The 14,139-nt window shown below is 41.7% G+C and overlaps 1 protein-coding gene and 1 non-coding gene across 2 annotated transcripts in view; one reads left to right on the top strand and one right to left on the bottom strand.

The window, feature by feature from the left end:
* The window catches only part of CCDC125 (coiled-coil domain containing 125), a 23,391-nt gene extending 16,064 nt beyond the window's left edge, over positions 1-7,327 (bottom strand). The window contains exons 1-5 of the mRNA XM_007457079.1: positions 7,018-7,327; positions 4,242-4,300; positions 2,837-2,923; positions 1,806-1,883; positions 1,049-1,134 (exon numbers count right to left, since the gene is read on the bottom strand). Of these exons, the coding sequence (XP_007457141.1) occupies positions 1,049-1,134; positions 1,806-1,883; positions 2,837-2,923; positions 4,242-4,300; positions 7,018-7,327 (620 nt within the window). The remainder of the gene's footprint in view (positions 1-1,048; positions 1,135-1,805; positions 1,884-2,836; positions 2,924-4,241; positions 4,301-7,017) is intronic.
* On the top strand, positions 2,634-2,705 carry TRNAE-UUC (transfer RNA glutamic acid (anticodon UUC)). The gene has a single exon. It is a non-coding gene; the product is annotated as a tRNA-Glu (tRNA).
* Positions 7,328-14,139: the final 6,812 nt, after the last annotated feature.

Raw genomic sequence — 14,139 nt, 5'->3', positions numbered from 1 at the left:
GAGGCCCGCAAAACGCAAGGAAAAAAAAAAAAAAAAAAAAAAGATAAACACTGAAGAACTGTTTCAGATTAAAGGAGACTAAAATTTAGACATGACAACCAAATGCAACATGTGGTCCTGGACTGGTCCTGAACAGGGGAAATTGTTTTTTCTCTTTTGCTCTAAGAACATTATTAAGATAGTTGGTAATATAAAGAAGGTCTGCACATTAAATAATAGTATTGGGTTAAGGTCTTGATTTTTATAACTATATTATGTTATAGATGAGAACGTCCCTTTTAAAAAAAAATACAAACTGAAGTATTTAGAGTAATGGGACCCTATATATGCACAATGGTTCAGAAAATATTACCTCTATATTTATGTATTTAACTACAAAGAGAGCGAAAGAAAGGAAAAAAGAATGATAAAGTAAATGTGAAAAAGAGGTAAAATTTGGAGAATCTCGGTGAAAGATATATAGGAGTTGTTCTATTCTTACAACTTTTCTGTAAGTCTTCAATTATCTCAAATTAAAAGTTAAGAAGTAATAAATTTAAAAATTAGGTACTAAAGCCATCTATAACCCCAGATACCAAATCAATTTCTCAGTGATTAAATTATAGCATATTCATAAGGTCAAGTTATTAAATAAATTCACACTAATACAAGAGTTGCTCAAAAGACTTTGAAAAAACAGTGCAAGGCTAAAATAACTTGGGAAACATGGCTCTTAACCTGTATTTTAATATACAGTTTATACTAGTTTTTAAAGAAAGAAAATTAACAGTAACAGTAAAATATGGAACTGGTAAGTGGGTAAGCAATACGAATCTTATTTTATTTCTTTTTGGCTGTGCCACGTGGCTTGCAGGATCTTAGTTCCCCGACCAGGGATTGAACCCGGGCCATGGCAATGAAAGCACCAAGTCCTAACCACTGGACAACTAGGGAATTCCCTGAATTTTATACTTAGTGTGCTCAAAAAAGAAGAAAGCCTAAGCTACATTTGAATTATACACAGTTTAAAAATTTCCAAAGAAAAATTACGGAATAATAATATACAAACCTGTCATATTTTTGGATCCAAGATTCCTCTATATTTTTAAATCTATTGCGATCAAATTCTATTTCCCACTGCAAGGCATTTATTTCCTATAGAAAAAAATAGCACTTTCAAGGAAATTACTACAAATAAATCACTTCATGACTTTTGAATATTTGAAATAAATCATTTAGTCACTTCACAGAAATAGGTTAAACACAAAAAACGAATTACTGCTCAAAAAGAGTCTATGACATTTATAAACACATATGACATGACTCTTTAGCACTCAAAAAGCTTTGCTGAAGCTTACTTATTAAAGGGAACATTTCAAATTTGTTGGCCTGAACCTAGATTTCTCATTGCCCCCAACCCATGCAGACCCCAACATATACTCCTGGAAGTCTGAGCCCAGGACACTCCCACCAAGGGAGAGTAAAACAGGAATAGGAATATGACCATCTAGGGTGATTCCTAACTACCTTTTTAGTGAAGATGAGATGGTCAGAAAGAGGCAGGCTCTGCAGGGCAAGCAGAAGAAGAAAAATAGGAAAAGAAGAAAAACAGGAAGTGTCAATTTGGCAGGCTTAGCCCATGTGACAATCTGTTTTGGATTATAAGCTCCAAAAGGGAAGGGACTGTATGAAGTTGAGGTACACCTAGCAGAGGGTATGCACAAATGACATATCACTGTGATATCACGGTGATTTTTAAGGGAATTCTATTTGAAAGCTTATTGAATTGAACAAGTCTACACTATACACTATATGTGGTCAAATACCTTCTCCAAGGATCTCTTTTGTTCCACAGTTTTTTGAAGCACTGCCTGGGTATGACTTGTGGCTTTGCCAAATATTGCCTAAGAACAATAAAGATTGTAACAGTATAAATTAAATTTCCAATCACCCTTATATGCAAGGTGAAGTTCACATTTTTATTTTAAGACAGTAGAAAAGTACCTTGAGATGAGATTCCCACAGAGACCTTTTGTATAGAGTTTGATAGTTCAAAAGTCAGAAGATCTTGGTTTGGTTCTTTCCAAATGAATGTGAGAATGAATGAATGGATTTCTCACACAAGGACATGTACATGAACATTCGTAGCAGCATTATTCATAATAGCCCAAAATACCTATCAACTGGTAAATGGATAAACAAAATGTGGCATATCTATACAATGGAATATTATTTGGCAATAAAAAAGGAAGAAAGCACTGACACATGCTACAACATTCATGAACCTTCAAAATACGCTAACTATAAGAATCCAGAGGCAAAAGAATCTAGACATATACTGTATGGTTCTATTTATGAAATAGAAAAGGCAAAGCTATAAAGCAGAAAGTAGATTAGTGGTGGCTGGGGATGGGAATGGGAATAACTGCTAATTGGTAAGAGGTTCCTTTTCTGGGGTGATGGAAATGCTCTAAATTAAGTTGTGATGATAGTTACACAATTATAAGTTTAGTAAAAATAAATTGCTTAAAACGAGTGAAATTCATGACGTTAAGTTATGTCTTAATAAAGCTGTTTTAAAAATCTATAGCCTAAAAAAAAAAAAACTATATTAAACACTGATGCTTTTATTTTAAAAGCTATAACCAGGGAGTTCCCTGGTGGTCTAGTGTTCAGGATTCGGCACTTTCACTGCCATGGCCCAGGTTCAATCCCTGGTTGGGGAACTGAGATCCGGCAAGCCGTGCAGCATGGCCAAAAATACAAAAATAAAATTAAATTTAAAAAATAAAAGATAAAACCATACTACCTATCATTGGAATGTATACCTGATGAAAGTGTAAAAGTAACTTCTTACATTGCTTTGAAGAATTCTCAATGCTTCCTCTTTACCTTCAAGATGTCTTTGAGATGCCTCAAGTTCAGTTTTCAAAATTTCTACCTCCTGAGGAGAAAAATACAATTAGTCTTCCTATCTGTGAGATATGCAACCCCAAATGATCAATTTAGACAGTCTACAATTAAGCTCAACATTCACTGTGACTCAAAGTGCTCTGACCTTACAAAATGAGGTTGGAAATTCCTCCAGGCTTTATAAGTGGACCAGAGAGGCTAAAACTGAGACGCTCGCTGTCAGGTGCCAGTTATGACTAAAAGCCCAAATCTTTTGCTTTTACCCATCTAGGCCACACACACAGTTAATAATTTGGAGAAAAAGCTTTAGACCACATAAAATAAGAACATGATCGGCTACACAGCTACAGTAGCTATTATAGGTAGAACTGTGCCCCCCATCCCCAAAGATATGTTCAAGTCCTAACCCCTGGTACCATAAATTCGACCTTATTTGGAAATAGGGTCTTTGCAGATGTAATTAATGTCATAACAGATTAGAGCAGGCCTCAATCCAATGACTGGTGTGATGCAGCTACAAGCCAAAGGTTGTTGGCGGCAACCACCAGAAGGTAGGAGGTGGTAAAGGATTCTCCTCCAGACCCTTCAGAGGGAACATGGCCCACCCACATCTTGATTTCAGACCTCTAGCCTCCATAGCTGAGAGAGAGTCGATCTGCTCTTTTAAGACACCAGTTTGTCAGGGCAGCCCTAGAGTAGCCCTAGGCAGCCCAGTAGAGTAGCGGTCACCAGAAGAGATACAAATGCACAGTAAGGGACTTCCCTGGCGGTCCAGCGGTTAAGACCCCATGCGTCCACTGCAGGGGGCCTGAGGGTCGACCTCTTGTCGAGAAACTAACATCCCACATGCTACGGCCAAAAGAAAAACCCAAACAACAAACAAACAAAAAAACACAAATGCACACTAAGATGGGCTTTCTGTTCCTGAAAGGACAAGCACCCTCACAGAAACTCCAACTCCCAGCAAGACGGATGGTCTCCTCAGACCCCCTGGGGTACTTTCTAGTCCTCTGACTTCAAAGAGGTTCAATTAAGTCAGGTTATTTCAAGTCACACATACTGGGAAGACAGATAGAAGGGAGTGATTATTTTCTCCAAGAGGAGATTAGAGAAATAAGTCGGAAAGGAGAACAGGAGGGCATGTTTATACGAACAGCCTTTCTGAGAGATGAGGCAACAAAGCCACTGAGATGCGGAGGCCAGTTGGAAGCGATGAGCTTGACAGTGTGGCTCGAGAATATCTGGAAAGCCAACAGTTGACTTCCATACCATGTTAGTAATACTTACACAAAATATCTATCAGTGGACTTTATTCACATGAGAATTTGTATGTTAGCCAGAGTACCTACCTCTGAAGTTTCCTGAAGACGTTGCCTTAATTCCTCATTTGACAACTCTGAATTAGAATCTATTAGAGGGAAAAAAAAATTAAATATTTTCTTTAGCTAGTTAAATATGGGACATTTGTTTACAAAATATCAAATACAGCCTTTCCCTAAATTGAAACGAGAAAATAACTGTAATAAACCAAATGACGATAAAAACAGCTTAGAACATTCCACAAATGAAAAGACACATACTTTTGAATCGAAAGACTCTTAAAAAAAAGGACTCTAAAATAAAACTGTTAATGAATTGGTTACTTACTACATCCAAACACAGTATTAATGAATGTTGGTGAGTAAAGTAAATAAATTTTGGTGTTTGGCTTAAGCCTGATCAATATCGTGATATGAATATCTAAGAAATAACCTGAATTTAATTTCTTTCCAAGGAGAATCACTAGAAGTCTCCAGTAACTTCAATTATTCTCTCCTTAATGGGATCGATCAACTGAGACATTAATCTGGGCTTCCCAGGAACTTCATTTACATTGCAGTTTCACTGGCAATAGAAAAACATTGAAGTGATAAATTATAGCAAGAGAACAGGAAGTAAAAAGAAGCAAAAAAATTTAGAAAGAATATTTTGAGGGACATTAAAAATTTCTCAAAACAATTCTTTTCTTTGCTATTCTGAACTTTCATTAACATGACAGTAACCAAGGGAAAACCTAAGTCATGTTTTTACTCTGATAATTCAGGGTTCCAATGAGGGACAAAAGTGACATTGGGGAACTTCCCTGGCAGCCCAGTGCAGGGGGCATGGGTTCAATCCCTGGTCAGGGAACTAAGATCCTGCAGGAAGCATGGTGTGGCCAAAAATAAATAAATAAATAAAATTTTTTAAAAAGTAACACTGGGATGACAATGACAAGTTCTATTCTATTAACACCTGTGGTAGGCAGAATAATGGCCCCCAAAGATGCCCACATCTTAATCCCAGAACCTCTGAATACCTAGCAAAAAGGATTTTGCAGGTGTGATTAAATACTTGGAGATAGGAGATTATTCTGGATTACCCAGGTCCTTATAAATGAAAGAAGGAGGCAGGGGAGTCAGTATCAGCATGAGGCAGCGGGAGAAGTGGCTGTGAAGATGGAGGAAGGGTACCACGGCCAGGAAAGGCAGCCTCTAGAAGGTGGAAAAGGCAAGGGAGTGGGTTCTCCCCTAGAGCCTCCAGAAGGGAGGCAGCCATGCCAACACCATGATTTTAGTCCAGTGAAACCTGTTTTGGATTTTTGACCTACAGAACTGTAAGAGAATAAAATTTATGTTGTTTTAAACCATTACATTTCTGGTAATTTGGAAACTGCCTATTAGCAAGAGGAAACTAACACAATATTCTTACCTAGGATCAAGTCAACTTTGATAAAAAAACAAAATCCATAACTCACAAAAACAGGAGCTCATACCATTACTATTACTTCTTGTTTATATCCCAGTAGTTTCCTCACATTTTTGTAAAGGCATCTTAGCATAATGTTCAATTTTCAACATCTTGCTTGCAAAACAGTATCCATCCTCTATGCATGATAAGGACTTGGAAGAAAAATATATAAATAATCCCATCCTAATTTCAAGAAGAATTTTGAAGGACAGAGATTGATCCCCAGATGCACCATGTTTTCATAAATCTGAAATGTTTCTTAAATTATTTTCATGTTGCTCTAACTGTGTTTGTTCCACTTTGGTGGGGAAGTTTTACAATGTGGATTACAAAAGATTCAGCCACACCAGAGCTGTACCTCAGTGCAGGCTGGGACTCGTCCACCAGCTCCGGGTCACTTCACAGTTGTAACATTCTATCACAATATGATTCTGAATTTTATTCTCTCCTTAGTGTACAGTACAATTTATTTTTACTTATGATAAATTTTGTTTTGAGAATTTTATGACATCCCTAAAATAACCTGAAGCCTGTGTGTTCTGCCTGTAACACTCCTTCCCCTGATGAGCATCAGGCTTGCAATGCTCCAATGTGACCTCTCTTTTTGTAGTACGCGGGCCTCTCACTGTTGTGGCCTCTCCCGTTACCGAGCACAGGCTCCGGGTGCGCAGGCTCAGCGGCCATGGCTCACGGGCCCAGCCGCTCCGCGGCATGTGGGATCTTCCCGGACCGGGGCACGAACCCGCATCCCCTGCATCGGCAGACAGACTCCCAACCACTGCGCCACCAGGGAAGCCCAATGTCACCTCTCTTGACCTGTGCCTCAAACAGCAGCACCCCAGCCCCTCCACTCACTCACTGTCTTTTCACTTACCACTGCCTGATGTTACATCGCTGTTGATTTGCAGGTTTATTTTCTGTCTGCTCTACCAGGATGTGAACTCCATGACATTAAGGCCTTTGACTATTTTATTTACTGATGTTACTCCCAGAGTCTGGTACTGTGCTGGGCACCTAACAGGTACCCAATAAATGTTTGTTGAATAAGACAAAGAAAGAACAAATGAAGTATGCCACTGCTTCACAAGAAAAGCAAGGCAAGTAATTACTTACGGATATAACTAACGTATATGTGTTGATGCAGAATAATTACTGTCCTTCACAATTTGTATATAATACATGGAGACAGAAACATCCATCACTTTTACCATCACCAATCAACCTCTAGAGGTGAATAAAGATACATTTCTAAAATCCATGATGGTGACCCATCTTCATGTGTTGGGAGGCTGACAGCATTGATAAAATCCACAGGGCAGAAAAGAGGAGGAGAAAGAGGATGCTAGGCATTCTTACCAGTGCTACTTTGTCGGCAGTGATAGGGAATCTGGGGTCCTTCCAGGTATGTATCATGCGAGCTCTTATGCTTGGAATACTGAAAAACGGCACTGTTTCTTTCTTCCCCATTTCTTGAAAACGGGGGAGGACTAAAGGCCTTTCCATCTGATCTTTTTCTAGATGTAAATAAATGTGAAACTTGCACTTCATAAATGCCGCCGGGCCTTCTTCTGAGGCCATACCCTAAATCGCCTTCTGCCATGTCATCGTCCTCTGCTTCCCCGGCCTGCCCCTCTGCCTCACTCTGCGGCCTCGCCTCCCTGCTCATCAGCCACGTGCCTTCTTTACCGTAGGGATAAACAAGTTATCTGCAGTTAAGAGAAAACAGTAGTTAAAAAGCCATCAGTATAATCAAAGTTGGGTTTGCCAGGGAAGAAAAGTTCCTTCCTATATTTTGCAGGCACAGCCAGCAATGCACAAGCACACAGATGCCCCTTGCAATCCAACTGAAGCTGTTTAACATTTCAGGACTTTTCGGATAAGAAAAGGTCTGACTCCTTATTTCCAAGGAAATAGGAAAAACTTTTACTGAATCCAATAATCTACTGATCAGGATAAAGCAGATCAGGCTTTGCCAAGGAAAAAGAACGCACCTGACAAACAAGCTTACAAAGGAAAGGGATCAGTTTTCACAAGCCAAAGAGCTGTATAAAATTCAGAAGAGTCTCTGAAAACCCAGCTTCCAATGACTAAGACCATCTCGCCTCTGTTCCTCAGAACGCTTTATCTACTTCAGGTGCTCAGGGCCCTTACGCTCTCTCCTACAGCTCTACTTGGTTCATTTTCTATTTCTGTGCAGATATGATTACGAGAGGTTTTGTCGGGACAGTGACAGATGGAGGGAATAAGGTCCCCCCATCGTCCCTCTCTTTCTCTAACCATGCCACACCTGTGTTCAAAACCCTCCAGTGTTTCTCAGCACAGAGTAAAAGTCAAAGCCCTTCCAATGGCGAAGGGCCCCAAGCTCACCTCTGCCCCATACCCTTACCCTGGCCTCCCCAGCCTCCCTGGTATTACTGACCGAGCCAGCCATCCCTGCCCCAGAGCTTCAAGTTCCCTCTGCCCGGAACGTTCTTCCCCCAGCCAGATGCACAGCTGGTTCCTCACCTCCTTGGGTCTTTCCTGCAGCTTCACCTTCTCAGCGTGGCCTTTCCTGGCACCCCACCTAAAACTGCCAGCTCGTCTTCACTATCCCACTTCTCTGCTTGATTTTTCTTCTTGGCATTTATGACCTTCTAACATACCCCTCCATATTTTACTCACTTTTCAAAGCACACCATTCAAAGGAGGAAAGCAGTACACATGGGAGCCTACGGAAGCAGAAGGTGGCTCTGGCCTGCCTGTTACGCTTCTCAAAAGGTAGTGCGACCTGGACATCTCCTCTACGAGAGCCCAAACCCGCTCCTGAGGGCCCGAAGTGGAATGCAAGCTCCACAGGGTAGAGATTTTGGTCTGTTTGGATCACAATGCATGCCCAGTGCCTACACAGTTATCTAAGACGTGATCAGCGCTCAACAGTACTTTTAAATAAATGGATAAAGGGAGAAAGGAATAAACAAACAAACTGAGGGACTTCCCTGGCAGTCCAGTGGTTAAGACTGTGTTTCCACTGCAAAGGGCGCAGGTTTGATTCCTGGTAGGGGAACTAAGATCCTGCATGCCTCGAAGTGCAGCCAAAATAAATAGAGAGACAGATAGATAAATCAATTAATTAAATTAATAAAACCAATAAACAAATACTTGCCTGGGGTGAAAAACAAAATAGCCACCTCTGTAAGGCTCCACACTGGATAACCTGGGGCTAACTCCGGATAAAAATGCCCTACAGAGGGCTTTCCTGGTGGCGCAGTGGTTGAGAGTCTGCCTGCCGACGCAGGGGACACGGGTTCGTGCCCCAGTCCGGGAAGATCCCACAGGCCGCGGAGCGGCTGGGCCCATGAGCCATGGCCACTGAGCCTGCGCGTCCGGAGCCTGTGCTCCGCAACGGGAGAGGCCACAACAGTGAGAGACCCGCGTACCGCAAAAAAAAAAAAAAAAAAAAAAAAGCCCTACAGAGAAATGCCCATCACTGAGCAACCCCACCCCCACCCCGTGTGGAGCCCACTGTGGGCACCTACCTGGTGACAGTGGCCACCTGTTGGCTGGAGAGCACCAGAAATGCTCAGCCTTGTCCCTCCAGTACAAGGGCAGTGAAGAGGGACTTTCACCAACAGCCATTTCAAAACAGCTGCTTTGCTGAAGGTATTTAGAAATATTTCATCCTTTTCTCAAGACTCATTTTTTTTTAAAAAAAGAAAAGGAAAATAAACACATCTGAAATCCTTTCTCAATATCCTGCTGTTTAAGTAATTGCTTAGCAGGACATTCAAAAATAATTAAATCTCAGTCTTGTATTTTTGCTGAAGCCTCTCTCTTAGTCTCCCACTTTTAAAACCTCACAAAGGGGCTTCCCTGGTGGCGCAGTGGTTGAGAGTCCGCCTGCCGGTGCAGGGGGCGCGGGTTCGTGCCCCGGTCTGGGAAGATCCCACATGCCGCGGAGCGGCTGGGCCCGTGAGCCATGGCCGCTGAGCCTGCGCATCCGGAGCCTGTGCTCCGCAATGGGAGAGGCCACAACAGTGAGAGGCCCACGTATCACACACACACACAAAAAAAACTCACAAAGATGCCAAATAAATCTATCATGTTTGAAGGGGTTTCTGTTATTTTTAGGGTCAAGGTACCATACATTTTCAATGTTTAAAAACAAAGGCCCTTAAAAAATTAAAAAACAAAACAAAACCAACAAAGGCCCTTAAAAATTTTAGAGAGATACATCATAAAAGAAGATACTTGGAGAGTTCCCCAGTGGCCTAGTGGTTAGGATTCCAGACTTTCACTGCCAGGGCCCGGGTTCAATCCCTGGTCGGGGAACTGAGATCCAGCCATAAGGTGCAGCCAAAAAAAAAAAGGGAAGAAGAAGATACATAGATGGAAAGAGGTTCAATATCATTCATCAAGGAATTATAGATTACAATCACAAAAAACTACAATGAGATTCCACCACGTACCACTGTCAATTCCAGGTGTTGCCAAGGATGTGGACACCCAAATACACTGATGGCAGGAGTATAAGATGGTACAACCACTGTGAAAAAGTTTGACAGTTTCTTTCGAACAAGTGACCCAACAACTGCATTCTTAAGCTTTACCCATGAGAAATGAAAACATGTGTTCATACAAAGATGTGTGCATGAATGTTCAGAGTATTATTCAAATTGGCCAAAAAAATGAAAACAACCCAAATGTCCATCAACAAGAAAATGGACAAATTGTGGTAGTCCACACACAGAATATATTCAGTAATAAATAATAAATTTCTGATATATGCAATAATGTGGATGAATCTTACATTATGCTAACAGAAGAACCATGTATTGTATGAAATCCAGGCAAAACAACAGATCAATTGTTACCTGGGGTGGGAAGGTTGGCTTCAAAGGGCATGACGGAACTTTTCTGGGGTGATAAAAAAGTCTTGTATGTTGACTGGAATGATGGTTTGTCAAAACTCATTAAACCATATACTTACAATGGTACATTTTATTATATGTAAATTATACCTCAATAATATGATATTAAATTTTTTTTTAAAAAAAAGGAAAAAAAATGAGACCTTTTAACTGGATTAGGGGAAAAGATGATAAGTGTGTTAATCAGCTGTGTCCTCCTAGAAAAGAAAATGATTAAACTGGATGCCTTAAATTGGCAACAACTTGGGCTTCCCTGGTGGCGCAGTAGTTGGGAATCCGCTTGCCAATGCAGGGGACACAGGTTCAAGTCCTGGTCTGGGAAGATCCCACATGCCGTGGAGCAACTAAGCCCGTACGCCACAACTACTGAGCCTGTGCTCTAGAGCCCGCGGGCCACAACTACTGAGCCCACATGCCTAGAGCCCATGCTCTGCAACAAGAGAAGCCACCGCAATGAGAAGCCCATGCACTGCAACGAAGAGCAGCCCCCGCTCACCGCAACTAGAGAAAACCCAAGTGCAACAAGGAAGACCCAACATGGCCAAAAATAAATAAGAGATTAATTAATTAATTTTTTTAAAATTGGCAACAACTTTTAAGCCATGATCTAATAACAGCTAGTACTTGTTGCTTGCTTTCTGTGTGCTAGGCACTATTCTAAGTGCTCTACTTATTCTATTTAATCTTCACAAACACTTTACAAGACAATAATATTATTAAGTCTAGACAACTACACTGAAGTACAGAGAGGTTAAATAACATAGCTAAAAAGAGATAAAGCCAGATTCTGAATCTAGACCCCTCACATCAGAGATACTGTTAGACTCTTAGCCACTGCTTTCTATCTTTCAGGGAACTTCAATGAGATTAACATCAGAGTAAACCAAGTTTCTATTATTTATGATATCAAGTAAAACTGAGAGTAAAAGTCTAAAATAGCTAGTTTGGCAACACTCAACAAAGTACATTGGACCCATTTTTCCCCAAAATTTTTATGAAATCATCTTGGTTCCTTTACAAGTTTATTTCCTAAATAAGTTTGTCTAGGGACTTCCCTGGTGGTCCAGTGGGTAGGACTCTGTGCTCCCAATACAGGGGGCCTGGGTTCGATCCCTGGTCGGGGAACTAGATCCCGCACATATGGTGCAACTAAGAGTTCACATGCTGCAACTAAGAAGTCTGCATGCCACAACTAAGAAGCCCTCACGCCACAAGAAGATCCCACGTGTTGCAACTAAGACCCAGTGCAGCCAAAATAAATAAATAAATAAAATTTTTTAAATGTTTGTCTATTTTTATTTGTCAAGGTAGATAGGATATTACTTACTGAATCAAAGACTAATCCCTAAGAGGCTGTATTTTACCTCTAGTGCAGATTCCTGCTTATAAATGCAGCCTCCTGCCTCTGTTAAGAAGGGCGTGGTCAGGGTCTGGTAGCCAACAGTGAAGAAAACAGAATTGGTCAACGCAAAGGAAAAAAGCAATAAGAGGAAAGAGTAAGCAATCACAGGATCAGCTAAGAATATTTTTCAATGTGCCACATATATTCAGGCGTCACAGGTACACCTTCCTACCGTTCAGAGTTGAACAAAATGAGCTTTCACATCGTCTAATGCTCTAGTGTTTTTCAAAATGTAACTTTGGGAATTGTTGGCTGTGTACTCTCCCACTTTTATATACTAATTATATAGTAATATTAATATGTAATGCAGTCGGGACTTCCCTGGTGGTCCAGTGGTTAAGACTTGACTTTTGGAACACATTTCTTCTAAGAAAGGGGAAAAAAGTTGAAGTTACTAACATTCCATTCAACCAGTTTTTTTTTTTGTTTTTTGTTTTTAGGTTTTTTTTTTTGCGGTACGCGGGCCCCTCACTGTTGTGGCCTCTCCCGTTGCGAAGCACAGGCTCTGGATGCGCAGGCTCAGCGGCCATGGCTCACAGGCCCAGACGCTCCGTGGCATGTGGGATCTTCCCAGACCGGGGCGCGAACCCACGCCCCTGCATCGGCAGGCGGACTCTCAACCACTGCACCACCACGGAAGCCCCATTCAACCAGTTTTAAATGCATTCAAGGCTGACAACCAAGGAGGCAGCAGGATGTGTGACAGAGAAGGGCCCTGACCCAGAAGGCCTGGGTTCAAATCTCACACCACCACGTGCTGCTCTGTGATCCTGGGCAAGTCATTTAATCTCTCAGAGCCTATTTTAGGATTTCCAAAATGGCTTTAAGCATAACTACTTTATAGGGGTATTTTGGACACTATCAATATATTTGAAATCAATGTTCATTAATATGAATTTGAGTATTAGTTTCTTCATTTGTCAAGTCAGGGGACTGGATAAGATTCTTCCGTTCTTTAGACCTCTAAAATTCTGGCTCTATAGCAGCATTTTCCAAAGTGTGCCCCATGGAACCCTGGCTCTATGGACTACTAGGTGTTGCTAGAAATAAAAAGGTCCTTTTGGTCTTATTATGGGTGTCTTCTTATGCCAGCCCAAGCATACATGACTTGCCCAAAATTACACAGGCAGTGGCAGGGCCAGAACCAGAATCCATATCCCTGGCTCCTGGCCCACTTGGGAATGGCGACTGAATGAACAGACTACAGACCGTGAGCACACAATCTCCTACTCTTCCACTAAAACAACTCTGAAAGTGACATGTATCTTCCTAATTGCTAAATCTAAGATCTAGCCTCATTCCTCAGGCTCCTGCGCTTCTGCAGAAGCTGTGATGCTACTGACTCACCATGTCCAAGTGCCCCGGCCCACCTTCATTCCTCAACCCCACAGGGATCCCTGACTGGCTCCTACCTGCCCACTCAGACTCCTTTGCCTCTTCCTGTCCCTTCTGTATATGTTTGGCTTCCACTCCTGAAAACTCTTAAAATATACATCTCCAGCTCGATATCCTGCCAGCAATTCAAACACAGCTTGTCCAAAAACAAATGCATTACCCTTCCCACTGCCACCCCAGGTCTCCTGCTGAGTCCTCTGTTTCTGCAAACCCATCAATCACACTCCAAAACATCCAGGGCCAAAACTTTGAGATTTGGGTGTTTTTCCTTTTTTTTCTTTTCAGTGCCTTCAGTTGCCAAGTCCTCTAGTTCCACAAAATCTCCCCAAACCATGTCCTTGTTTGCACATCAACTTCACAGCCCCGGATGAACTTCTTTTATCTCTCCTGGGCTAAACCAACATTTCCCTAACTGATCTACTCCAAGCCACTGCTGCCAACTCAGTCATCTACAAGCACAGTGATGCCCCTCTCCTGCCCAAAAACATTCCATAGCCCCCATGGTATATATGATTAAAGTAGGTGTCACCTTCTTTTCTACAACGTAACCAGTTTTCACTTCCTGTGCCATCTGCCAGTATTCCCTGGGCATGCTCTGTGCTTCCGTGGAAAAGGGATTGTACCTGCTCCCAGGCCCCCTCAGCCTGGTCTCTTTAAAGCCTCTGCTGGAGCCATTCTCCACCCAGAATGCTTTCTCCTCTCAGGCCCCACTCAGTTCATGACAGCCACTCCCTCCAGTAGCCCTCCTGACTCCCCGGGCCAGATGTGCTTTCT

This window comes from Lipotes vexillifer, unplaced genomic scaffold (assembly GCF_000442215.2).
Source record: "Lipotes vexillifer unplaced genomic scaffold, Lipotes_vexillifer_v1.1 scaffold241, whole genome shotgun sequence".
Taxonomy (NCBI): domain Eukaryota; kingdom Metazoa; phylum Chordata; class Mammalia; order Artiodactyla; family Lipotidae; genus Lipotes; species Lipotes vexillifer.
This window is presented reverse-complemented; position numbering and strand designations above follow the sequence as displayed.